At 43.9% G+C, this 27,892-nt stretch overlaps 2 protein-coding genes across 2 annotated transcripts in view; both read right to left on the bottom strand.

Moving 5' to 3' along the window:
• The window catches only part of LOC306748837 (sodium bicarbonate cotransporter 3-like), a gene marked incomplete at its 5' end in the record, with an annotated part of 44,312 nt that extends 39,999 nt beyond the window's left edge, over positions 1-4,313 (bottom strand). Inside the window, 1 exon segment of the mRNA XM_079232062.1 lies at positions 4,272-4,313. Coding sequence (XP_079088188.1) covers positions 4,272-4,313 — 42 coding nt within the window.
• Positions 4,314-11,535: 7,222 nt separating this feature from the next.
• eomesa (eomesodermin homolog a) lies at positions 11,536-14,961 on the bottom strand (the record flags this gene model as incomplete). The annotated part of the gene is made up of 6 exons (XM_079232367.1): positions 11,536-12,286; positions 12,401-12,462; positions 12,616-12,774; positions 12,996-13,117; positions 13,746-13,900; positions 14,252-14,961. 6 exons carry the CDS (start codon positions 14,959-14,961, stop codon positions 11,536-11,538), a joined length of 1,959 nt encoding a protein of 652 aa, XP_079088493.1.
• Between the last annotated feature and the right edge of the window lie 12,931 nt (positions 14,962-27,892).

Below are 27,892 nucleotides of genomic sequence, written 5' to 3'. Positions count from 1 at the left end.
AACTGACAACCATCCAGAGGAGAACAGAAATACAGACCCATATTTCTGGTATTGACTTGTTGACTGAACGAGTCAATGGAAAAATACGATGTGTTGCTCACAGCAATCTGTTCATGGATCTTTGTGGTCAGCAACAGTTAGCTTAGCTGTTCTGCATTATTGAATAGCCTGCATCACAGTTTTGTCAGATTTTTATAGCAAATGTTATTGCGTCCTGTAGTATTTCATATAGTATATGTGGCTTATCTCTGTAAAACGAGCCACTTGTGACCACTAGTTCTGCTTTATACTTATTGTGTTAATTCCACATACGTCGGAACATCAAACTCCATCGTGTCTGGGTTCATAATATTATCCGTAGTCCCACAACAGCGTCTGAATGACAGCCGCTACCAGCGCTACTTTAGCAGCAGACCAGCAGCAGTTTGATTCAGCAACGGCAGGACGGCGGCGATGACGGGCGGAGCTTCAATGCTGATTGGCTGACACAAAACGCCCGAGTTGGAAAATTTCAATTTGCGCAAATTTGCGGCACGTCAAACGCTCTGTTCACCCCGCGTCACACGCATCATTGGCACCGCCAGGGGAAAAAAAACAAAAAACGCATTTTCGCAACCCATCGCATCTGTGCGTCAACTTTGCATGTAATCTGTTCGCACGTCAAATTCGCGCCGCTTTTGGTGTGAACGCAGCATAACAGGGCAAACTATGACAAAAGTGCTGACCGGGTTAACAGTGTTTACCTGAGGGGTCACCAGGTGCTACTCTTCTGTGACGGTGCTGTGGGTCATGTTGGCATATCGTCTGTCACCACTGTATGAGAACAGTGCACAGCGGCAGCCTAAAGCTACCCAGTGAGGCACACTCACAAAAGCCGATGTCTGGTTACCAGTTTGGCCACCACTTTATAAGCTAGTGTTGAGCTCTGGCATCAAACTGTTTGTTTTGCTGATCAACAGTACAAAAACTCAAGGATATTCAGCAAACTTTTATGAAAGACAGAAAAAGAGAATGAAACATTTGTTTGAAAAAGATTAATAATCAATCATAAAAGATCAAATAATTGACTCACTGCTTCAGTTGTAAACATACTAATCCCTACAGCCGTCCAAAAGGTTTTGCTTCTCGTAAGGTAAAAAGATTAAAGTTTTTCTGGCACAGGGTTGCATGTGTACAGTCTAGTGATTATGCACAAGAAAGAGGCTTTGGGACCAAGCAACCACCCAGATTGACTCAAACCAAACCTAGCAGCTTGGGGTTGATAAGGTTTTGTACATTTTCCTGTAATTGGATGAACTCTCAAATCCTCTCTGTTCCCATGGTGGATAAAACCATACTACCATGCAGATTAGTACAGTCATGGGGCGTTTTATCTGCGTTTACATTCAAGAAATTACATTTAAAAAAGGCATTGATTGGTACTCCCAGCAGTATTATTGAGGCTGCTCTGAATCCCCTGGCTAGTTAGAAAACTGTGGGTGGCAAAAGGAAATGAATGACGCTCTCCTCCACAGCTTCTTTCTAATCTACATAGCAGCATGGCATTGTAAATGCATTGAACTGTGACAAGGTGAGGCACAGAGAAGTTAGAAAAGCTTGCATTTTGCCTTCCTATAGACAAGTAAAAGAATCCTCAAATGAAATACAACTTTTACTTTGAGTAAGAAACAAAGTACAGGACGGGACACAGCAGTGTGACTTTCTAATTCATGGAATGGACTTTTTTGATCATTGCCTCCATCAAGCACTGAAAGGCTTGTGGTATTTTTCGTCACATCCTACTTTATGAAAGCAGATTTGGTACAATATTAACAAACAGGCTCTCTGTTGTGTACACAAATTAGCCTATAGCTGGGTACAGTAGGAATTATACATTTGCATCAAATTATCATAATAGTGCAGCTGAGCAGTACACAGCACCATCAGACTGGCAAAGAGGCTCATTATGAGTAAATGCCCATTCAAAGCAATGCCATACGGTGCGTAAGCTTCATAAAACACTTACTAACCCTGGCAGTAAGTGCTGCGCCAATAATAGTCCAGCTCATAGAGCCTACCCTGGCTGGACTAAAACCCATCTTTCACTAGTGGAACAGCAGGCCACACAAATCCCTCTTCTCCTGGTAAGATGGCTAACACCTGAGCTTAAATTCAATGAGAGATCACACGTCAGAGCCGGTAGGGCTGCGCAGTGGTGTGGATGTGAGCATGAATAGTTGTATGTCTATATGAGTCAGGCCTGCAATCATCTGGCAACCTGTCCAGGGTGAACTCTGCCTTCGCCCCAATGTCAACTGGGATTGTCTCAAGCCCCACCGCAACCCTGAACAGGACAAGCGGTTAAAAATAAGGGATGGAGTTTGCAGTCTACTTACTTTACTGACAAAATAAAAGTGTGAATTTATTAAGAAAATTATGCACATGGACCGCAGAGGACACGCCTCTAAAGTGATTGACAGTAAGGGGAACCAAATGGTCCGAGCTATAAAACCGCTACTATAATCTTTCTGTTTTCTTTCAGTGCCCAGATCCTCAGCCTTTCCATAGCCAACCTACCTTTCTGGTATACGTTTCAACCATTACACTGTGGTGCATATAGGTCTAATCTTTGGCCACTAAGCACTCATAAGGTTAAACATGCAAAAGGCAGGCAGGCAGAGATGGAAGATCATCTCCAACACTGAGGCTAATCAGGTCACTTAAACACAAAGCCAAATCCGTCTAAGTAGCCTTCTATAAATGCCACAAACAGCCTGAGATGATAATCGGTGGAATAAAGGCAGCCGAACAACAACCGCTCAATGACATTGCATGCAGAGTATCCCCATGGCCCACTGGTATGACTCAAAGTCGTTTTAAAATGTAAAGAAGTTGAGGCCAAACTAAACAATAACGGCTAACTATTCAGTTCAGAGGAGTCTCATTGGACAACCAGCAAGCCTGAATATAACAAGAGTTTCTTGTTTAAACCAGATTCCTGGGAGTTAAACATGCACACACTAGTTAAATGTCAGACTCGAAGCTTAACACTGGCAATTATAGGCACCAAGCAGTTGAATGTCTGTCTATGGGGCTCTGCGTCACAGCAATTGCATTACCGGGAAGGAGTGCACAGCTATCCAGCAACGGCTTTTCAGGGCGGCCTGGTGTCATGTTTCCTTAGATGCATGCACGTGGATAAGGCACACACAAACATAGTAGTGGATAACTCAACACCAGCTTCGACGTCATGCAGTCTGCACGCCTTTTAAACTTAGCTCAGAAGCCAGTTTCTTCTTTTGGGCTTGCTCACACCGCTGTGCGTTTGATGCTCATCACTGCCTCTATGACGGTAAACGTAGCACCGAAAAAAACAGGATGTGAGTCTCTACTAACAAAGCACAATTGAAGAGAGTTTGGCGGATGTGACTAACTTTACCTGACGTTTCTGATATTGTTCAACACAATTCCTCTTTTACTCTCCCCGTGTATTTCTCCTCTCTAGTTGGACGAGCCCCGGTAGTAAAATTAGCAACGTTTCCTCACTTGGAAATGTCACACAGGAAGGCGGCTCTATTTTGGGCGCATTTGATATGCAAATGAGCCTTTTATTTATGTAAAACGTACCAGCGGATTGTACCAATTGACTAGCTGGGACACATATTACGTAGTAATGGACGGGTGGACCTGTTGAACGTGAGGGGGGAAATGCTACACAGCTGGTACAAATGTAACGCTAATTACGTCCGTGCTTTATTAACTGTCTTCAGACTCACTCGGGCCACACCAAAGGCTTTCACCTACTTATGTGTACGCTTTAGTGCTCACGGTGCGTGGGCAAACACTCACGGTCCAAACGGGACCTCTATTAATTACGAATAACGTTAATAACGGCACCTAACAGAAAGGACTACGCTCGTGCCCCCGGCCGTTCCTTCAACGTTAGCAGGTGCTACCTGAAAACAAGTAAAGAGGAACACAAAAAAATTAACTTGTGGCAGATAACCCCATTTCTATGAAACGTGGGTTTGAATGAACGCTTTTGGTTGAATTAAACGAGAGACCCGAACACAACTTGTATCCCTGCCACGTGTCAGAAGTAGAAAGCCGGCTAACAATAGCAGCGAGTCGCCGGGTGGGTCCACGCTGAATCTGACTCCCGAGCATCACTGGAAAACGTTACTTCTGCGGCTGCTTGGCAAACACGGGGGCAAACAAGGGGCAAACACGGACAAAGAGCCGCACAGATGTAATGGTGGGCTAACGGTTAACTGTGTGGGGCGGGCACTTACTGTTCTCAAAAGGGGCCTCATTTGTTCCGACGGTTCGTCCATTTCACCTGCCGCCGGTCTTCTGGCCACTACCTTTTGTTTTTAAACAGTTGATGTAACGGAAAGGTCCCGGGCCGGTAAAGACTAGTGCGTGAACTGTGAGGACTGGCTATGCTTTACCTAACGACGCGGTGAGGACACGCCTCTAAAGTGATTGACAGTGACGGTTTGCCAATTCGCGTGCAATGCCCGGCGTTCTCAGCCAATCAAATCTAATAACGTCACGACGAGGGCAGGGGCTACTTTCCGTGCTCCCATAATGTCTCAAGCGGGTTCGTTTTTTTTTCTTCTGTAAACTTGCTGGGACGATTTGCTTCCATGTTCAGTTGAAGTGTAACTTGTACAGATGAGAATTGTTGAAATAAATACAACGTATTTAGAAGTCTAGATCCCCAAGTTTCATATCGAAACTAACTGCAAATGGAAATGATCCATGTTGGTATCTTGGGTTTGAAGCGTTGGGGACTATAACCTGAATGAAGACTAAGAACAAGCAGATGCAGGATCTATATTTGACACATTATATGACATATTTTTGTCTTTTAACTTTGAGCTACTTAAAGGCAAAATAACAAAAATAATGGAAAGGAATACCGTTACCAACCAACATGTCTAAGACAACAACCAAAATGTACAGCCTTTAAGTTATTTTTGATAATGTGAGAAATCAAAATGTATATACACTAGCAGTATTAACACAGTGAAATAATACTACTAATATGATCTGACATTATTCAGTGAAATAAATATAATGAAATCACAAATATTAGATAACAGGACAGACGAGAGTTTGTGGTTGTATTTAGTTTGATTAATGGCTAATCATTCAAACACTGGAGATTTTAAAATCTACACAGACCTACTTAATGAAGGCTTTTAATATACAAATGTACTGTTAATATGTAATATATAATATAATAAAAGTACATGCCTATGCCTGCGAATTCTCAGATATTGAAATTGCAATCCATTCAAATTGGTATAGGCTATTTCACATGTCAAATTGTAAAATGACTGAAAGCTAAATCGTTGTATTTGCAATCATTTTAAATCCTTCTTATTGTCCTGACATATGCTTGTCATCCATCTTCCACAAAACTACCTTTGCTTATCATGTATTATAATTTGTTATTTTGTAATAACTAACTTTCACCAGCAGATGGCAATGCTGTACCAACCATTTCTCCTGTGTAAGACAGCAGACATGAACATATTTAATTCACTCTTTAGAGACAACACTTTCAGTTTCACTCTTTTACTTCTGGTCTTTAATGCTGAATAATTAGTCAAGTGAAACCCTCTGTGAAGGGACACCTAATATCAGAAATATATGTTGTGATTGAGATGTGATGGATCACAAACTAAACATAAGAAATAAGAAAGTGTTTTGAGCCTCAATGTAAAATCCTGTCGGTCAAGTTGAAGTGGTTATACAATGCGATGCGCCTAATTAGTCTTTGCTATTACCTTTAATGACCTATAAGAATCAACTATAGGACCAGCTATTTTGCAGAGCTGTGGGTTTGAGCACACGAATAGAGAGTTAACTTAGCCATACGCTCAGTGGTCGTGTCATACATTGTATTGCACTGGAGTATAACTACAGTTAGAACATAAATCAGGCGTGGGCAAACAGCAAAAGTAATCTGTTCTTTCAGAAGAGTTGGGTGTCTTCCTTTAAATAGAGGCCGTTCCTCACCCACCCGTCAACCTCCGGCATAATCACGCGGCAGCTCAAAAATAGAACTGCGAGGTGGGAGATCAAACTATCACCTCTTAATTGTACCCTGAGTCTTAAAGATGCTGAGAGCCCATTAGCGCACAACGAAGAGTGCTGTGTACTGCTCCTGAAACATGCATCCGCATAATGAAGCTGGGAGATGAGTCAGAAGTTAGACAAGTGGAAGAAGCACCACACTGGCATCCACCTGTGCTGGGGGACTCGCGAAAAGAGATGCAGAGTGCAAGGTGTGGCGATGCTGAGAAAGAAAGTTTTCTCTTTTGGAGCTTCAGAAAGAAAAAAGAAAAGCAGAATAAAAAGTGGAGTCGTACTGAACCTACTGTAGTGGAAGAATTACATCCCTTGTCTCTTAATGTCAAATGTGAAATCCAGAAGTAATGGCTGCAGAACTCGTAGAATCGGTGCAAAGGTTACACAGACATTTTTCATTTAGCTTTGAGCAGCAAGAGGTCGACAGTTCGGAGAGAGTAACATGTCAGGTGCAAGCCACCAAATGAATATTGACTGTGTCATGTTTTGTCCCACAGGCTGTAAAAATCCCTCTCTCCCAGAAGGTTTAGTGGATGATGTTTTTTTCTCCAGTGGCGAGGCCTTCTGATGGCGCCAGGAGAGAACGACCAGAATGTGACATATCCAAATCTGTTGGAGCGCTCCATCAAAGTGCCAATGCATTGATTTTGACCACAGATCTATTCCACGCGGCTGCCTCTGCACGCCTTAACTCAAAACATCGCTCTCAAGACCAGGGTCTTGCTGGAGCCTTAGTGCCCCTGAAACCTGTTCAACTCCTCCGGGACACTCAGAGGAGGTGGGGATGTGGGGGGATAGAGGCCAGTGACCAGCATGGTGTACCCAAATCGACTCAGGGATGGGTAGATGGTGGGAGGGGTAGGCTGCGGAGACGGTAAATGATGGTAGTGGTCAGAAGGGGAAAAGAAAGGGAGGGAGGGGCGGAAGGGTCCGGCCTGTTGAGTTGCGTCCCACTGCCCTCAAGAGGGAACACAGGGGTTTGAAATCAATGTGCTGTTAAGTGCAGCTTAGCCGCGGGATACTCTCTGCAACGTTATCCATGCACCATTGAGTCAGGGCTCTGCCTGCGCACTGCACACACCGTCTGAGGGCATCGACACGAGGGCCCGGCCTTGCCTCCGGTTCCTCTCACCTCCGCGCTCTCTGCCAACACTCAACGGCCTCATGCAAACAGTTGTGGCCCCGCCAACTTGAGACTCATCTCACACCAGGGTCTCACTCCAGCAGACCTGCGAGCATTACACCCATGCTTTAGTCAGCCAACCCCCACACCCCACCCCATTTACTGCTGATTAACCAGGTCCAAAGCAGACAGCGAGACTACATATAGCATTGTGTTGTGTACATCGACACCCGGGGCGAGCTAAAAGGAGAGCCTTTGTCAGCATCATAAGGACTGCCGATGCCCACGACCTCTACTTGAAAACACAAAGAACATGTGCTCATTACAGGTGAAACAGAATATCGCATCGCGTGCCAGAGAATATCTACAGTGCATTCACTACATGTGTTGGGCTAGTTTTACACTATATACGATAGCACACTGGACCTGGCTCCTTGCTTCGGTGTGGGCCCGCAAGTGCCTGCACTGTCCATCGTTTCCTACTGTTAAAAAGATCTGACTCATGTCGACTAATGACATTAAACTCAAGATGTTTGGGAAAGTCTTTGTAAAATAAAAGCCATTAACCAGGTCATGCGTGAATACATCACATAACAGCAGAGTGGCCATACAAGGCTCAAACCGTCCCTGAGGAACAATTCCACAGTAATTCTAACTGGCTTGATAAGCATTTAACCGAGGTGACATTTATCAACACATCAAAAGGGGAAATGTAGTGTGAAGAGGAAACATAATCGCCACCGTCTCACTCGTGCTCGTCTGTAGGGTACTTAAAAAAAAAAAAGGAGGGGGCGTCTAAAAGAAATGTTGACCCAGACACACGTCTGCCTGTGGCTGCATTTAGTCAGTGAGAGCAGTAATAGTGTGTGACTGAAGGTGAGGAAACGGCCTCAGGCCTTCATCCGTGTTTAGATGTCAGCCCTCCTTGGGTACAATGTCTCCGTAGCCTCCTTGGCCTTTCTTACATGAACTCTCAACGTGGTCGCCAATGGACGGCCTGAGGGAAGGTTGGTCACACACACGAAGCAAGAAGAAGTTTTACTAATGCGCTTTAAATCCTGCAAACCGCTGGATTGTTTCTCCCGGGCCTTGTGTTACTGGCGCTGCAGCAAATCCAGTCAATTACTGAGATTGTAGCGAGCAATGTTAACAACGGTAGTCAATTCTTCAGGTCTTATCCCAATGCGCATACAGCGAGTCGACATGGTCTGCATTTGTGGTAGCATGCTGTCGAGGTGTCTATTGATTACTGTACTTCTTGCATGAACGGGTTGAGAAAGACACAATTTATCGACTTGTTGCTGGCTTTTATTTTAGAGTTGTCGAGAGCGCCCATGAATCACCTGGAATGTCCTCCAAATAAATAATAAGAGGATTGTTGACAGAGCAGCATTGGCGACCGAGGACGATGTTTGTACTTTAGATGCAAGATGCATGTCCCTGTAACTGTGTATGTAAGCCATGCTGTCACCGGGTATGAGGTTTCATTCCAGTGGGAGGATGGCAGACATTACATATGCAGCGCCAACATGCATTTGACGAGGCATTCACACCAATAGATGCACCTTGAAGCGTGCATGTGTGTGTGGGTTTGTTTGTACATGTGCTGGAGAGACAAATTCCATCAATTGTATGTTTATTGGTAGTTAAACTGCAGTATTTCCAATGATTGGTGTGAAATACGTATCGTCCATGCACACTCGGGTCAATACAAAGCACCAGAATTGTGTTACTACGAGCATCCTAAAAACTGCATTATTATATGCACGATTTAAAAAATAGGATTAAGGACCATTTATGCTCTGAATATTGCCCTGACCCTCAACCACAATTCGTTGGTTGATGCAATATGCTGGTTTGTTTTGTCGCCTCTTTTATATGAAACTTTGTATGTTGTTTTTACTGTTTTTTTCTGTGGGAGTCTCAAATTCTCAAGGGGATGATCCTGGCTAAATAAAGATTGAATACAAATAAATTAAGAGGATCTCAAAATGGTATTTCTTTAATCTGATTGAGAGAATCACGTCATTTCCATTAAACTGTAGGTCAGTTATGGGTTGTAAATTAAGGACGTGTGAAATTCCCATTGTTTTTCCCATCCGATCACCAAGTGTATTGATTTCTGTCACATCGTTGCTGCTACTCTCTTTTGTAGTCGCTGGAGTTGTCCAGTCAAAACCTCGATTCTCCGCCCCACAACCACCGGTGAGCAGAGGTCAAGGCCGCATGAAAAGGAGGAGAAAAACATCGTCAAATACAATTTGCTGACACTCACAAGTGCAAACATTTATTTTCTCCCGGCACCCCCCCACCACCCAAGAGCCTTTTTCTTACAGCTTTCCTGAGAGGCCAGGGCAATCAAGCACTCTACCTTGTTAGGAGGTGTTAATTGGAGTTAGTGAGACTCCTCACTTTGTCAAGGAGTCTGACAACAGAATTAATTAGAATTTGAGTATGCAAATCAATTCAAATTGGAGTCCTTATGGGGGTGGATTCAAAGTATTTTCACTTGAAAAAAACAGGTGTTGAGAACATGAGCCAAGAAGTCTCTGTGTGAATATTATGACTTCTCTTTTCATGGATTTTATCTCCACTAATCCACTTTTGAGAGGCGTATAAATAGAGGTGTTGGGCTGTGTGTTGCCCTTAGTTGGGTGGCCGATGGACCATTTTTCCTTTTGCCTGTTTTCATATCTTTAAAGTACACATGCCTCGCAATGCAGTTGCACTACTTGGGTAAATGATAAAAATGTGTGAAAACACCATGGCAACAACAGAAGGAATGGTAGGACTATGTGCTTTTCACCAAACTGGGTCTATGTTGAGTCATGTCATCTAAAAACATGTACACCTCATATGTAAATCACACTACGCTCACTTGAATTGTGAGCTGTGGTGTTACCTCGTTGCACTCATTTGTGGCTTGAAAAGGATTGCTCAGCTCTTTTGTGCATAAACACCATGGGCTTGGAGAATTTCAAGAAAACATGACAAAAAAAAAATGAGTGTTGATGTGACCTTAAGAGAAATTAGCTTTCACACACTGTATGCCATCCCAGGCCCTTTTCATTTTCTGTTTACTATGTTTATTATTATTTGGGTTTATGATACCTGATAACAAGTCTTTGCATATGACTGCTTTGGCGACTGTGGCTAAGTGGTAAGCATGCCCGTCTTTCAGAGGGTTGGTGGTTCACACCCCGGCCCCGCCAGTCCTTGTCGTTGTGTCCTTGAGTAAGACACTTAACCCCCGATTGCTCCCCGTTGCTGTGTCTGCGGTGAAGAGAGCAAAAATGTAAGTCGCTTTGGATAAAAGCGTCAGCTAAATGAAATGTAATATGAAAATGATCTGAAAAATTACGCTAAATGTGTTTTATTAGCAGAGACGGGCGAAAGATTTAAGACAGCAGATTCTAAGTTGCAAAGTAACATTGCTTGAAATTAATTCCCTCAATTGCAGTTCGTTTCAAAGTGCTTCCAGGAGGTTTATTAAAAAGGTTTAATAAGATATAAAAAACAAAATTTAAATCCAAAATTGTATCACCACGCCACTCCATTTGAAAGCATCGTCTTATTCAGATGCAAGGACTTTATATAGAGGCTTGTTGCTATGTCAACTTGTTGGCAGCAACCAATCAGGGAGCCTTTATTTTAGAGGCCCAAATTCAAAGCCTCAATAACAAGCCATAAAAATACCGTATAGGGTAACAGGTCTCATTCACTACATAATTTCTTCAGAAAATGTATCACATCCAATTATTTCAGTTGCAGCAGCGACTGTACATTTAAAAATGCATGTGTCGACTTTTATCTACTGCCGATAAAAAGTAGATTTTAAGAAGGCCCGTCTTATTCACGCACTGTGGACATGGGACGTTAAAACATACCGAGACAGACATTTGGACAGATGCTTTGTGAAAAGCCGTTTTATTATCCATTTAATAACACCTCCATGAAGACAATTTGTACAAGATACATCACATTCTAAAGTGCACGAATACTGTACAACGGGAATGACTTAAATACGCAGGGGCAAAAAAAAAAATTCACATTTGTAAAAAATTAAAAGTTGTAAAAATAAATGAATAAAAAGGGACATGCTATTTTTTATTTTTTTAAACAACACAATCACTATGCATGTTTCTGTCAGGTAAGTGAGAGGGGTTGGCCTGGGAAAATAACCATGTGCAGCTTGCTTTAGAGGGGGGAGGGGAGGGGGAGAGAACACTAAGCTTTGGCACCTTTAGAGAAAAAAGAAAACAGACATTAACAAGGAATGGAGAGCACGCAGTAATAAACAAAATGAATATGTAGTTTCCATAAATACAGTCTTAGGGGCTTGTGTAGAATGCATAATAACCCATGCCTTTTGGGTTGTCCTTGTACTCTTCCGTGGTCAAATCCTCACACTTGATGGTGGGGGAGTTCTCTGTGCTTGAGCCCCCAGGGGACATCCTGCGCCGCTTGCACACCACGGAGTACACACCGGAATCGCTAGAGTCCACCGATTTCAGCGAGTGGGACGTCTCAATCCAGGTCGAGGCGGGCGGCGCGCTCTCCTCGGGCAGCTTGTCTTTTGTGGCCCCCAGCTGGTCCTCCGGGAAGGCTGGGGGGCTTGGACGAGGGGACCAGGGCAGGCCCGTGGTCATCTTGCGCTGGTAAGAGCTTCTGGTGCCCCAGCCGGCAGCCATGGAGGCGAAGGCCGAGTCTGGGTAGTAGCTGAGGGCGTGGGACGTCTGCAGGGACAGGGGCTTGATGCCGTAGGACAGCAGGCTGCTGGTGGAATAGTCATTCTCGTAGGCCAGATCCAGCTTGTTGGAGCCCGGCTGCTGGACTGGGGGGACGAACCAGCGCTGGGCGGAGGCCGCGGCACTGATGTCCTCACTCTGCGGGGAGAGGAGGCTGTTGGTTTGGGGGACGGCCCGCTCACTGGCGTAGAAGCGGTTCTGAGGCAGGTTGTTGACGAATTGGTCCTGAAAGAAAGGCTGCATGGCATAGCGGGCGCCGGGCACAATCTGGGTGGAGCGAGGGGAGTCTGTGGGGGACGGAGTCAACCGGTCACTCTCTGGGGCTGTGTACATCCTGTTCGACAAAAACGAGAACACAAGAAAAGTCAGCATCCGAGACATGTGTCAAATAGCGTATACCACAGGAATAAACAGATCAACCACACGACTTGAAGTGCAAGACACTTACGAGTCGTAGTTATCCCGGAAGCCTTTCGCAAAAGGGTTGTGATCTATCTTCAGCTGGGTGATCTAAAACAAACAAAAAAGAAATCTTGCGTCAATAATGTGAAAAAGCAATACAAAAGAATGACATTTTAAAACACAATGCAACTAAACACAAATGCATTGCATCTTAACAGCTAAATCAATTCTAAATCTATAATTAAAACGTAGCATGCTTACATCTGTGTTCTGGTACGCAGTGACGGCTATAAACTGGTTCTCTGGGAAGGTGAAGGTCTGAGTTCTGGCCTCGTTGCTCATGTCCTCCACCCCGTCCTCCGTCACCTCCACAATGTGCAGTCGCGGTTGGTATTTATGAAGCGACTGCAAGACGATCATCTGCAGAGGAGAGAAGTGTGATGAGTGCAACGCCGGAGACTTCACAACAGGCGGGGGTTCAATTTGTGCTCTTTAGTAAAACTAAAATGGGGTCCTAAAATATCTTGATGTCAATCGTGATTGAAAGTTATAATGTACACATTATTATTTTTAGTTAGGTAAAAATCAGAAACCATGAGGAAGAATGAAGAATTGGAGCCCGTCAGAAATCCATATCTTACCTGTGTGTTGTTGTTGTTGGCCCCTTTATTGTTGGTCAGCTTCAACTTGCCAAAAGAGATTTCTTGCCTCATCCAGTGAGCGCCAGTGTTCGGAGATTCAGGATGAACATACATTTTGTTACCTGAAATTTAAATAACGCAGTTAGTAATATGGCAAACAGAGAACAATAAATCATATCCTGCTTTTGGACATTATGCATCAACGACTGATTTTAATCATCTTAAAAATCAAGATTTTAACCAAATTACATAAAACATTCATTATTTTGTTTGGGTTATTGTAATGAAATAATTCAAGACTGATTAATTAATGGATGTTATTGAAATAAAATTCATAAATCTTGTTTTAGTAAAGATGCTGAAAATGACTTAATAATATTTATCTTATCAAATAAACATATTTTCATCCATCTAGTACCAGCCATTTGAAAAGATAAGGTCACACTTGAGTTGATTCTCTGAGTATTCTAAATAATTGCATTAAAAACACGACAAAATTAAACCTTTCAATAGATTTAGCCAAAAATGTGTAAACAAATTAATTAGAATAATTTAAATGAACAGTCTTTATTTCCAAACAATCTTAATCTTTGACACCCAAATTTGAGACTCACAAGCAGTCAGAACGGAATACTATTGTTGCATTATTTATTTCTAACCACGTTTTATTCATTTGTTTTTCGATTTCTTTTATTAAACAAAATACAGATTTTCCAGAGCCAAATTCGTGTTCTTAAATCTCCAAATCACCTTGCATATTATTGTCCGCTTTCCCACAAGTGACCCACTTTCCTCCCTGAAAGCGCCAGTGATTCGGGTCAGCCAAAATAACTTCTACAAAGACATTGTAATGGGCGGTGAGGTTGAGTCCGGTGATGTTGAAGCTGAGGAATGGGAACATCCGCCTAGAAAAGAAAAAAGCAGGAATAATTCACGGCTGTGCTCATAAAAGCAGGAACACGCTCATGTCATGCGTGACATTTGGCAAAGTGCTTCTCTAGTATTACATTTGAAATAATTGTACATTTACTATTTACCAAAAACGAAAACGTTCAACTTAAAAGTCAATACTCGCATCAAAATGCGTAAAAGGATGATAAGAATCATGTGCGTAAAATGTTGGTCATGCGTGAAATGCGTTAAAATGACCGTTGTCATAAGACATATAGACTCCAAACAGGCGGACGGTAAACATTAAAACGAATTTCACATTCTGCTCACGTCTGTCGCGTGTTTAAACGGGGCCTTCTGCTTACCTGCCCTGTTTGGTGATGATCATCTCGGTCTGGTGCCGGTGGAATTTCAGCCACAGAGGCCGGTTGCACAGATAGACCTGCGCTCTGGCTCCGGCGGCAGACCCCGGCAGAGACATGGAGCCAATCCCCGTCCCCGTCCCGGGATACGAGGGGTACAAACAGCCCGGACCCTGGCTGAACTGGTACCCTCCGCTGCTAAACTGACTCCGGCCGGTGCACACGGCCGAGGAGGAGAAGCCTGTGGGCGGCAGGACGGATCCGTAATGAAGTGAAGCCGGGTACCTGGAGCCGCTGGACCCGGTGTACACCGAGCCGGTCTGTCCTGGGTAAGGGAAGAGGGAGCAGGGGCTCGCCATGTCAGCACTCGCCTGAGCGGACGAGATGAAGTATCTGTCAGAGCCAAGTTCGTCTATGTTGTAACGTCGACCGCTCGTTAACTCGTCCTCGCCGAGCACCGGGGAGCCTTTCCTCCCATCGGGCCCGGCTTTAGCGAAAGTGTCCCCCTCTGCCTCGCCCAGCATCCCGCTCCCTACGCCGCTCAGGTACTTCTTCGGGGCGCTGCTGGACTCCGACTCCGTCCGGTCCACTTCTTGGTAGTCAAGCTGCGATGATGGCCTCGGGCTGTTGTTGGCACTGTCCGACGACGAAAGATTGTAAAAAGTCTTGGGTAAACTGATGCTGGCGCTGGGAAGGATGTTCTCTAACTGCATTGTTTAGACCTTGCAATACAAATAGTTTTCGAGAGAGTTTCCAGAGGAGTGAATCTCAGCCCAAAAAAGGAGGCGACGCAACCACCGGCGTCCTGGTCGTTTCTGGCTCTGCACGCCTCCCTCCCGTACGAATGATGGAAGGAGGTTAGAGCGTCTCCTCGCCTGCGGATGTGCGGATCGGAGTCTAGGCTGGACACCGGGTGTTCAGCGGCTCTTATAAAGATGTAGTTCTCCACACACCCAACTGATTGTGAGCGAGAGGGGGAGGAGCTCTCGGAGCAGCACGCGGGGGCACCAACCCGCTCGGCAGCCAATGGTCGCGCTACACTAATTCAATTAGAAAGCGTCTGGTGGAAATAATATCTGGAGAAAATTCGCCACGAGTGTCGATACGTTTATTTTGTTTAAACTCTCACGTCCCGGGAATAGACTCGACCGAAGTGGCGACCGCATACACGATTTAAAAACAATAAATTACAAGTACAAATATTTTCATTTTGTTGTCAAATACGAAAAAAAAAAAATCATCATTTCTAAGAGGCTAAAACGACAACCGGTGTCTCTGCATATTTGACTTTACTTTTAACACACACAACACCGCTTCTAATCCCCGATACACTCTCAGTTTCGGCTTCAAGCCATCGCGTAAAATGTACGTTCACATATGGCTCGTCAGATTACTTCCACACTTCCACACAGCGGAGACCTGCAAACACTCCCAACACGTGAAGAAAGAGAGAAGAAGAAAAACATCACATGTGCACCTTATTTCCTATAATTGGCCTCCGTCTTCCACTTCCAGGTTTTCAGTCTTGGCTCTAATAAAACTATCCAGCGTAAAATTAATTAAAAAAAACAACTGACTGAAAAGGACCACCTGAAATAAAAAAGACACGCTTTTTATTTTTCGTTTGACTTCATTTGTCTCTGCTTCAGAAGAAAAAAACCGCGAGTATTATTGCAGCTTCTTTTTCCTTTTCTCAGGTGACAAATGTATTTTTTGTTGCTGGGGCTTTAATTCTCTTCAGATACTGAACGTATTATTTTATTAAAAAAATAAATGCATCTTTTTTTTCTATCTTTTTTTAAAAGTTTAATACGATATTACAAATATTGTTAAATTGGTCACTAATGAACTCGCCAAAAATGCTTTATTTATATGAGAGATGGCATTTAAAGTAGCTGAATATTTGGGAAACATGTGATCTATTTCCTAATTTGATTGATTTAAAATATGAATTTGTTTCAGTAGCTTTGCAATGTGTCAAATAAATGTCATATTAATAGGCTACATAATGGGGATGAGCTCTTTGAAAGAAGACAACTGTTATGTTATGTCTTTATACATTTTCATTTTTTGGCATTTGAAGTAACCGGGTTGAAAAGACGAACTGCCGTTTTTAAATGATGGTAAATAAATCTGCCTTAACCACTGAAATTCAAATAACGGTAGGCCTATAGATCTTAAAGAAAGGAATCACACACTGCACTGCAGAAGTCTGACTACCGGCGAACAAACGAACAATAATAATAATATTAATAAAGTAATTTTGAAGTGTCCACGTCTGTGTATGAAACACACACACACACGCACGCGCGCGCGTGTAAGGAGCGAGTGAGAGAGATCGAAAGCTCCCGAAACCAGAAATAATCAAAGAAACATGTCGCACCACAAACGTAGTTCATACGGCCCCCGGACTTCATCATAAGGGGATTTGTCAGCAGTGGCACGGCGACAGCGCCCTCTAGTGACCGACCAGGATAACTGGGGAACTTTTCCCATCGTTGGTTATATTCAAATAACTCAACACTGTAAGAGAGCTGCACGCAGGCTCTCACTTTTTCCACTTGCATCTCACTTTGCGTCATCTTCAACTGCAGGGAACTCAGTGTGTGTGTGTGTGTGTGTGTGTGTGTGTGTGTGTGTGTGTGTGTGTGTGTTTGCCTGTGTGAGGGCAGTATGTGCACGTGCGTCTTAAAGTAAGCTGGAGGGAGAGTAGGGGGTGAGATGAATTTGGGGAAATGGGGATAGAGATCTGTGAAAAGCTGTGGGAGAGTCTCGGCTGGAGGCAGATTGGCTGGTGTCATAAATGGGACAGTGGAGCTGGCTGCTGGGCCATCAGGGGACCAGAGCTACATGCACACAGCACACAATCTGTCAATCAAAGACCGGAGAGCCTCCCAGACTGCCGCACAGAGGCTGGGAACACCAAATATCCGACAATAGAGATCAAGCATTTTTTCCAAATGGCTTGAAAAAAAAGAAAAGGCAATTCTATTATTTATTTACTTTTGCCCTGTCTCAGAGAGTCTCACTTATCTATCTATCTCCTTCCTTCTGCTTTTTGTGGCGGATGCAGAATTCCACAGAGTACACTGCGAGATGTGCCACCAGAGCAGCTTTGGGGTTTTGTGAGTATTGTGAGTATGCATGGGCCTGTGAGCATGATCCAGGATTAAGAATGATACACTTTATGTCTGTGTATCTATGCTCTCTCTCTCTCTCTCTCTCTCTCTCTCTCTCTCTCTCTCTCTCTCTCTCTCTCTCTCTCTCTCTCTCTCTCTCTCTCTCTCTCTCACACACACACACACCCACAGCAGAGGTGCTGCTCTCTTGACTCGGCTGTCGTTCTCTAAATCTATAGTTCAAAGGAAGAACAAAAGTTGAACATTTCACACCTGAGCTGTCAACGCCTCATTAGTGCCATCTCTTATTCGATGGTCCCTTGCACGATCAGCAGAATTCTGATAAATGATGTGAAGAGAAAGTTTTTCAAAGGGAACATTTGGTCTTTACGCCACCTGCAAGACACAAGGCACGTGAACTTTCCTTTGCACGAATTGTTTCACAACTTTTACGCCTGTGTTTCACAGACAAAGCTCGTGGAGAGAAACCAAACTCAGTGCTGTTGTTTTTAATGGCCTGAAGTAAAGTAGGTTGGTTTTTCTGAAATGACCCCAAAGACTCAGATGCCATTTGAAAGCAATATAGAAAACAAAATAAATGTGATTTACAGGCCACCTATAAATAAACTAATTCCAAATGAGGTGGATGTTTAGGTTCCACTCATAAAGGAGCTCTCACTTGTGACCTGTCAGCGTGTTTCTTGACCACCTATAAAAGTCCAAGTGTGTCTGAGATGACCCTCCTTGGCCCCGGGCCAGGGCCCGCGCGACAGGGGAAGGGAAGTCTTACCATATTGTTGTCAGAGTAGATCATCAACACAGCACATGAAAGGAATACATTCCAGGTTTTATGGGCCAAGGTGGCTGCTGAAGCCTTTGCTCGGGAGTGAATTCATGTACCCCATTGCAAGGATTAATAACGCAAGTCTCATTAGAGATCCTCGCCACCGAGACCCCTGGAGGGAGGGGTGCTGGGAAACGAACCGAGTGCAATGTGCACCGTGCCAGCGCTGCGCTCCTCCGCAAATCATCATCCTCCAGAGCATTTTTATTGGAAAGAATTTATTTCACAAGTTTATCAAAGATGTCCCCCAGTATATTTTCCAGTGTGTGTGTGTGTGTGTGTGGGTGGGGGGGGGGGGATTGCTAGCGTTTAATCAAAGCAGTAGCCTTTGCGCAAGGGAAGCTTATGTTACCGACATGCTGCTGTCTTCAAAGATACAAAGGTGACAGCTTTCATGAATTTCTATTTGGGTGCATATTGCTTTCATCAATTACTCCCTTTTCTTCTTCTTCTTCTTCTTCTTCTTCTTCTTCTTCTTCTTCTTCTTCTTCTTCTTCTTCTTCTTCTTTCCTTGTCCCCGCCATCTTCTTCATGATTTAAACAGCACAAGGTTCTCCCTCTAGCCTGGACAAAATGTATTTGTATTCACTTCTTTTTGTTGTCATAATGCATTTTTCTTAACCCATACTCAAAGAACATTAGAATATGTAAAGTATATTCATGTTTGATGTCATGTCGGCTATTTCCCATGTCATTCGAGCAAAGCAAATGATCATGAAATGGGAATCTTCCCCATCTGCAAGCAGTCAGTGAGTGAGACCCGCGGGAATTCTCTCTATATATGCAGCACGTTTGAATTCCTCAAAATACATTAAAGTACACCAGATTGCATAAAACCATCAGATGCTACTTTGCGTCATATCAACAGATAAGTCTCAATGTCAGCATGTTGCTGCATGCATGCATGTGTGTGTGTGTGTGTGTGTGTGTGTGTGTGTGTGTGTGTGTGTGTGTGTGTGTTTGCCTGTTTCTTTTTGTGTGTGTGTCTGGCCCGTGGATTATTGCAGAAATGTATCTGGGGATATGTGAGCCCGATGCTTTTGTGATGCGAAGGGTTTTCAGGGGGCAATGATAATCCACTGTGTTAAGACAAATCTTGGAAAAATAAGGTGTACTGGCTGCATTCAGGGAAATAGGATTGCACTCACTGTATTTGATTCCCCGAGGCATGCTAACATGATTTTTGGATTACTGCATTATAGAAAGTGTCACCCAGGGCCTGTGGGGAAACGCAGCAGCTACACAGCACGCGTTTCAGGTAGCTGTGCTTCTTTTATATGACTCTTTATCCTCTCACGAATGCATTATCTCCTGGCGCTGCCGTGCTCACGGAAGTTTCAAATCCTCCCAGTCTATATGTTTTCCAGATGTTGAGAAAATGGAAAAATAAATGCATCTCATTTCCATCAAATCTCTCATATTTAACACTAAAAAAGTAATTACCGAATGCCAGGGTGTTAACTTCATGATGTGTTTTGGTCTTTGAATTGGGGAAGCAGATCACTGAGCTGACTCTGACACATCCACCCTTTTACTTTCACCCACTGTGTCGTCACAAGCAAAAAAAAAGAAGAAGAAAGAAGCCGACAGCAGACGGTAATCCGATGGCCCGAGTCTCACCCTCATCCCCATTTTAGCGTCAACCTTTGTTGACCCACTTCTCCCGGCCCATCCTCTGGAAAACACCAGAGGCATCGACATAAGGGACCGGAGCAAAATAGCAGGTGCTAAAAGTTTGACAGCGTAGACTGGATATATGTGTTCCCTGGAACGTGAGGTGTAAGGGAGGGTGGCGGAGTTGTATCGACTCGGCATTAAGCCTCCCTCTCTGGCAGGCACATGAGGAGAGTCGGGGTGAACTGGGGAGGGGAGGGGAGGTTAGAGGAGGGTAGAGGGGGAGAGACACGGTCCCACACTCGAGCTCGTCGACCAACCAGCCACCGAGACACAGCAGCCCAACACAGCTCACCCCTGCTTCTCCGTCCTTTCCCATAGCACTATTACTGCCAAACAAGCTGGGCTTTTATCACATTGCTAACCCTGACTCTGCAAAACTGCATTTCTGGAGGACCCTTTCTTCCTTTTTTCTCTTCCTTTTCCTTCTTTTTTTCTTCTTTGGGACAGGGAACACAAACAGATTTACACCACAGGAGTATTCTGCTGCTGCTCCTGCCTCAATGTGGTTAAATCAGTGAGTCAGAAGTGAGAATGTAGAGTTTTAACACTTCTCTCTCCCGGTATGAAAGCTTCTAGAGCGACACAGAGGAAAGCCCTAACTGACTTACAGTCTACCAGCCAGAGGCATATGCTAGTGGGAGGGAGGTTATGTAGACATGATTAATGGCTTAAGGTTGACCCCACCGGTGATACAGCGATGTAGCCTCGGCATCTTCAGTCTCCTCTGGGGATTAGGGGCTACATTCACAGTGCTAGAAGGCCCTTTGATGCCCCTGTCTGTCAAAGAAAAAAACACCCTTAAAACCCCTCTGTTAAGGCCTTATTTATACGAATAGTGGACACATTTAAGTCAATATTATTATTTCCTTATATTGCTCCCTGAAATTAGACATTGAACTAATTGATAAAAAGCCAAATCCTCCTCTGAAAAGGCTCCTATTCCTGCTCTGGAGAAATGCGTCCAGCAGCCATTAGATATAATTAGAGACCACAGAATGCTTTTGTATTAAAACATTTGCAGCAATTTGGCAGCTGTATAATTTAGATGTACTGGATCATGCCATGCACATACATGAAAACACCCACACACACGCACGCGCGCACACACAATCGTATACGCTTGCCGGCGCGTATGCACACACGCTCATATATGCACACACAGAGGGACCTCAGTGCAGCGGACACCTTCAATATTGAACCCAGACCCAGGCCCGGTCTGTGTATTTACATGTAAATGGTCTACAACAATCTGCGGCCCCTTTCCTCGGCTCCGTCCCTCCAGCCGTCTGGGCCCGTCGGAGAGAGCTGCTAGTCAGATGGGGGGTGGGGGGGGGGGGACCACATCAGATGGGCTCCCGCGGTGATGGAGCCAAACGCTCCGATGGGAGAGGGAAGAGGCTGCCTGCCTGGCAGCCACTGAAACAGCAGGGACTCCCACATATCATGGAAGTGGTCCATGGTTTGGTCTCCTTCTCTGACTGGAGAGCAAGGGAGAGATGCCGAGGACTAAAGGCCCTCCTGTTTGAGGGCCTGAGACCAGAAGTCGTCTACGTTCAAGGGCCACTCGTGTGTGCCTTGGTGGGTCAGTTTAGTCAGAGAGGAGGACTGATAACCTGGTCCCTTCCTTGTGGGTAGAGGTGTCATATTTGACAAGTGTATATGTGGATGTGGAAGGGTGGGTGTCAGTGATAAGAAATTACGAACAGCAGTGAGCATGCATATCCAAGTCACATGGTGGAGGAGAAGGAGGCTGCCTGTGTTTGTTCCTCATGTTCGTCTGTCGAGTGTTTGTGTGTCCTTCTGTGCTGGCGGGTCAGACATGGTGGAGGTCTAGACACATGGACCAAACATTCTGTCTGACGTGGGGGTGCGCTTGTTTCCAGGTTCATCCGATGGTTGTGGACCTTGATAGAACCGACCAGCCGAGACAAGCTGGACCCATACCCAGTGTTAATGGTCCAAAAATCTGGTGTATGTTGAAGCTATTGAAGCCACGAGGGAAAATCAAACTTTTAGCTGTGCTTTACGCACACGGCATGAAATGAATAACATTTTAGTGTCTGAATGAGTCGAGTAACCTGTAGTCAACTTGAAACAATTAAAAAGCGAGGTGTTATTTACTTGGTTGGCACATATTTGATGATTCAACTCATGACCAAGTCAGAGAAAGGGGGCATGCCTTGATTTCCAAACGGAAAACAGATGCTGACAGTGATTCATTGGAATGAATAAAGTCCCATGTCTCACCGTGTTGTTTGACAAACTGGCATTGGGCTCCCTTTTTACGGCATAGTTTAGCGTGTAAATGACGATGAAGTCATTTTGCATGCAATAAGATCACCTTTCAAACTCTTTGCGTTTCATTTGTAAGCCATGTAGTCTGAACTGCATGCGAGGCAAAAGCATCTCCGTGAATATGTTACGTTCTGAACAAGTGACTAAACTGAGGGAGAGACAGCTTATGACGGGCAGGTAGGCGGCTCAAACAAACACAGGTCTTAAACCAGGACTAGGGGTCGAGAGCGGTGTCCCAAAGAGGGTAAATTACGTTTGTGAATTTCATTTGTTTCCATAATAATTCTGTTACATAATAATAATAACTTCATTTATATAGCACCTTTAAAAACAAAGTTCACAAAATGCTTTACATAGAAGCAAAGAAGACATAGCTTAAATATCGGTAAACACAAAGGACCATAGGCAATGAATACTACAATAATCAAAACAGACAAATAAATAAAATATACAAACAAAACCAGGGGAACAAAAGAACTGCATAGTAGATCACTTAAAAGCAATTCTGTAAAAGTGGGTTTTAAGAAGTGATTTAAAAGAAGTTACTGATTTTGTCAGCCTTATCTCTAATTTATGAAACTAATTTTGTCTGTGAACTCTCGGTAAAAAAACTAAAAATGCGTATTTCGCAAAATATCCAACTATTCCCTTAATTTCAGTAAATAAAGTCTAAATTAGTTTCACAGCCTTTTTGTTGCAGATTTAGAGTCTTCGTTTTTGGAAAGAAGTGAGGCCGAAGATATGTGTTTGCTTGGTGTGGCTGTCCTTCACAGCTCTGATGGGTGCTTCGGGGGATTCCCAAAGATGGCCAACCTTCAAGTCTAAGTATAATTTGACAGAGGAGGACACACCAGGCTAATACCTTCCACCCCTGGTTAAAGAATGTCCCCCACCTCCTCACTGGCACAACGAGCAGTCACACCTTTTGCGCGGAGGCAGGCAAAAGGGGAGCCCCTGGCTGGTGTGGTCTTCGTACAGCCGTGTGAGTGAGCGCGTGTGTGGGTCTCTATGTGTTCCTAATGTGTATGTGTGTGTTTGTGTGTATGTGAATAACTGTGTGGGGGACAATGCAACACGTTAAACCAACGTGGGAGGTGTGAAGACAGGGGATCTGCTGCAGTCAAAATGAACAAGGAAGAAAACTGCTTTTGCTTTGTTTTCACGTCTTGTGAAAGTGCAATTAATTATGTGCATTGTTTTTTTTTGCTTGTGGCCTATGGAGTTGTTAATTGTTATATGTCAGAGACAATTAAGGAGATGTCCTTCAAAAGAACAATCACAGTTGCGATCATGCCTACCGCTAAGCCTAAAGCCAAGAATCTCAAAGCAAAAAGAAATATTTCCATGGGGTTTCATTTAGTTTAATTTTGCTTGAGAGGCGATCTATGTAGGTACACCTGTGTAGTTAGCGTGGTTGGCAGTGAGTCACCTGGAGCAGAGGATGTGAGTGGGTGGTCTCCCACCACCCTAAAGCTATTTTCTCTTTCACTTTCTCAACAGGATTTCCCTGAATCTTGTTCAAAATCACTCAGAGGGAGTTTTTAAAGACAAATTGTAGTGGCAGTATTGTAGAGCAGTGGTTCTCAATGTACCCCCTGCAAAATATTTTTCAGCGCAAATCATTTTTGGTTGAAAAAAAGATGTAATACACAGCGCTTTGCCATCAGGGTCTGATTTAATATAGAATATATAACATTCAGTTTATGAACATACACTTATATTTTATTGAATATTCATTAAATATATAGATTTTTGAATGGATGCTAATGCTAATCGTTTTTTAATTTTGTTTATCTTACGTACCCCTGGAGTGCCTCCACGTACCCTCAGGGGTACACGTACGCCTATTTGAGAACCACTGGTGTGGAGAAAAAGTGTAAAAGGCCACTGCACTGACTTCTGCAGGCTGTTCTCATCCACTGTTTGTAATAAAAAGTAATGCTTGATAGTTTGTATACGCTACAAGGGCTTGAGCAGGCTCACCGATCGCTGGGCATTCATAGAATTAGCTCAATAGGCCTTTTTCACAGCAGACAATTGTACCTCACACAGGTGTGTCTTATGAGATAACACAAGGATTGCTCTGTTCTATTCAAGTGTCCTAGAAAGGACACGTGACAGTGTGACCATGAGCCAGCAAGCGCAATACTGACTTGGTTGGTCGTTAGCTTGTTCCAGTGATGGGACTTTAAATAAAAGACTTCCATCTTTCTTTAAGTGTCCATCCAGGCTGACTGGTCCTTTCAGTCTCGGTAAGAGAGATACCAAAATGGACAAACTCCTCAGAATACACCAAACAAAAATAATTAATCCCAAATTGAGTTTTCTCAAAAGCTTTTTTGTATCTGTCAGCTTGAATGTGCAAATGTCCTTCGGTTTGTTTTGTGTTTTAAATATTGTGGAACATTTCTTTTTCTTTATTTTTTACTGTCAAGTGGACCGTGAATAGATGGCAATAATTTAGAGGGGAAAGAGACGTTACAAAGGTCTCCAATCGGACACAAACATTCCGGCTCATTGACCTGCTGTAGCAACATAGCACCCTTTTTTACCAGTGACTTGCCTTACCGGTGTAATCTCAGATAAAATAGATGAGATTGGATACACAATTGAAGTCAACCTGGCATACTGTAGTTTAGCGTGAGCTGAAACTCGTGCCAGTTTGCATTGCTCACTAACGACATTCTGCCAGTCTTGGCAGGGCCGGCATGACTCGGGGGTTCAACACAGGGGTTAGGCAGGCACCATCCGACTCATGCCAATTAACAGTGATGTCTGCTCTTTGTAGCTTTCTGATTCCTGCCATAAACAGGGTCACTAGTTGCTGCCCCCCTCTCCACGCCCCTCTAACCCTGCGTGCATGTGAGCTATAGCTTAGCCATGACTCCCCACTGCAGGGTGAAGTGTGTGTGTACGGTATGTGTGTTGTGCTGCAGCCTGCTGGCCTTCCTCTCTGCCGAGGCCAGAAGGCATGCTCCCTGAGTCCTGCCAGCTTCTCCACAGTCTGGGGCCACTGATGTCAGAGTGGCAGGAGCTTGTAGGCGGCTGCTATTAGTGAGTCCTCTTCACGCCGGATTCTGGAGTTCCATCAGCTGGTTGTGTAACTTGTTTCTTGTGTGACGGGGATGAGGGGGGGATGCATGTCTGCGCTTGTGTTTAGGAGGGGGAGGTGTGAGGAGTTGGGGGGGGGGAGGCTAACTTTTGGCTCCGCGCAGAGCAGTGCGAGTGGACATTCAACCACATTGACACCAAAGTAAGCTCATAGCCAGTAATTCTAGCGTCCAAGCTTGATTTTTTTAATTTTTCAACAACAACGCAGAACTGCACTGTACTAATCAAGATCAGATTTTGATAAGAACACCTCCGAACAGCTGCCCTCCCCACGTCTGTGTTTATGGTTCAGTCCTGCCTCCTGTATAGAGCAGCAGCAGGGGCGAACCATCACATTTGGTGCCCAGCGTGGGGGCGGTTGGTGAGCTGTCGAGATCCAACTATCCCATGGAGCTTTTCTTCTGTCTCTTCAGTACAATTTTGACTAACCTCATTTGCATCTGCTAATTAGATCCTGTTAGCATAATTCATACACATGACACCCTTTTGAAGCTAATGAATAGATACATCTCCAGACAACTCGCAAAGAGCATTTAATGAGACTCAACTTACTCACGATCGGGTGTTACCGTGAAGAAGAAAGTTAAGGAGCAAAATCAGAGGCATTACAATTTGTACCTTTAAAGTCAGGTGGGAGTTCCATATTATACCTTGATAATGCAGTCACATTTGCAACATAATACATTCAATGACCTGCTGTAAAGTCGTTAGTGTATAAATATTCAAGGCTGCCTGTACACCTAAATCGTGTGTGTTTCTCTTTTCACACTGCATAAAAAGTTTTTCAAAAATCATCAATCCGTTTGTTTTAATAGGAAAGGACGACACAGATGGTGGGACACAGACTATAACTGTGACATCCATAACCATCCATTTAGATAAGGTATATGCAAAACACTGAGTTATGAATATTCATTAGTAGAAATGGCGCGTATGATTCATCGTATACAGCTGGGTATAATTCACAGAGACAATGTGTAGAATAGAGCCGAGCCTTCCTGTCAGGTTTTTCCAAACAGGAACCAAACTCCCCTTGTACTTACATATGTGAGCTGCTGATCCCTTCATTATCAGGACATGTTCCTGATGAGAGTTCACAGCTTTCACGGTCCCTGAGTTGAGTCACCATGGGAGTGAAGTTTCTATACTTAACACGCAACTCTTCATCGCTATAGGTTAAAAGTTGGCTATGTATAAGTACAACACTCGCTCGAGCCTTTTTCTCAAGTGTTGCCATGCTCTCACATAAAGACTGCTATCTTTTGATAGTCACACCGAGCACAACAAAAGACGGGAAGGCTGCCGTGCGACCCCACTGCTGTCACGCGCTCTCTGCGAATGTAAAATGAAGGCAAAATTGACACAATCTAAATTTTGTCCATTATTCACTGCAGATGTTTATTTGGTTAATTCTACTTGAGCTGTATTACGTTTTATCCAAACTTCTTATTTCAAAATTACAAATGAAAATAATTTTGCTTTAGAAGAAAAAGTCTGATTTGATGATGCCTATCAAATAAAGAGTTATACGAGTAAGGCAATGTATTGTGTTTAGACTCAGGTGATGTAAATGTAAAGAATTCAAATAATTATTGGCTGCTTCCAAAACAAATGTGTGGCCATCTGGCGCCTTGAGACACTTCTCGGTGTAACATAATGCGTTGTACTACCTTTGAGTAATGTTGGGGTAACAGCAGGTGACACTTTCAATGTATTGGTTTTTTTCCAAAAGTATTTCTGTCACTCATTATATTGGTATCCTGTTTTTGTGTAAAGACCTGAACAAAAATCTGCAACTGAAAACTTGAGGTGTCTTTTTCAAATTGCAGAACGTATGTATAGCTAACGAGTTGGTAACCTTTATAAGTCATGCATTCCTGTACTGATATATTACTTTTGAATTATTTTTAGTATCTGGTTGGTGCATCGGTAGATTGAAAGTTTGGTTAGCAACACACATATATATATATATACACATTATTGTTTAGGGTCAGACAAAAATAATTACAAATAACTGAAGACCAACTTTCTCCAATAACTGAAGAACAACTAGTTTGTAGTCATATTACTACAAACTACAGATATTTGTCTTGTAATTACAACTTCACAATATACAATCCTCATACTACTTTGATTAGCACAAATTCACACACCAATTCATTTCCAGATTTAGAGAGGCTGTAGCGTGGAGTGTTGAAGCTCTGCTGTCATTCTGGTGCGGAGCTCCACCTGGCTGATTGAGTGAGGACCCAGCGGGGAGTCTTGAATCATCTCAGCTGAGGCCTCATGGCTTGGCCTGGCTGGAGCCCTCGTGATGTGATACCGTAGTGAGCCAGGCCTGAAGTGTGTTTGTGCCGCAGTGTGGGTGCTCTTGTCTGTGTCGCTGCGTGTGCATGGCTTTTTTGTCAGTGTGACTCTGTGTATGTCTGTACGTGTGTGTGCACAGAGATGTGTGTGTATGTGTGTGTGTGTTTGCTCCCGTCTGCTCCCTCCAACCGGTTGATCTTTCACATTTCGCACGGGCAGGAGGGACAGGAGGCTGCCAGGCTGCGCCCGGAGCCTGGGTACAGTACGGTTAGCAATGCCCGGCATTCATTA

This window comes from Taurulus bubalis, assembly GCF_910589615.1.
Source record: "Taurulus bubalis genome assembly, chromosome: 16".
NCBI classification, from domain to species: Eukaryota; Metazoa; Chordata; class Actinopteri; order Perciformes; family Cottidae; genus Taurulus; species Taurulus bubalis.
This window is presented reverse-complemented; position numbering and strand designations above follow the sequence as displayed.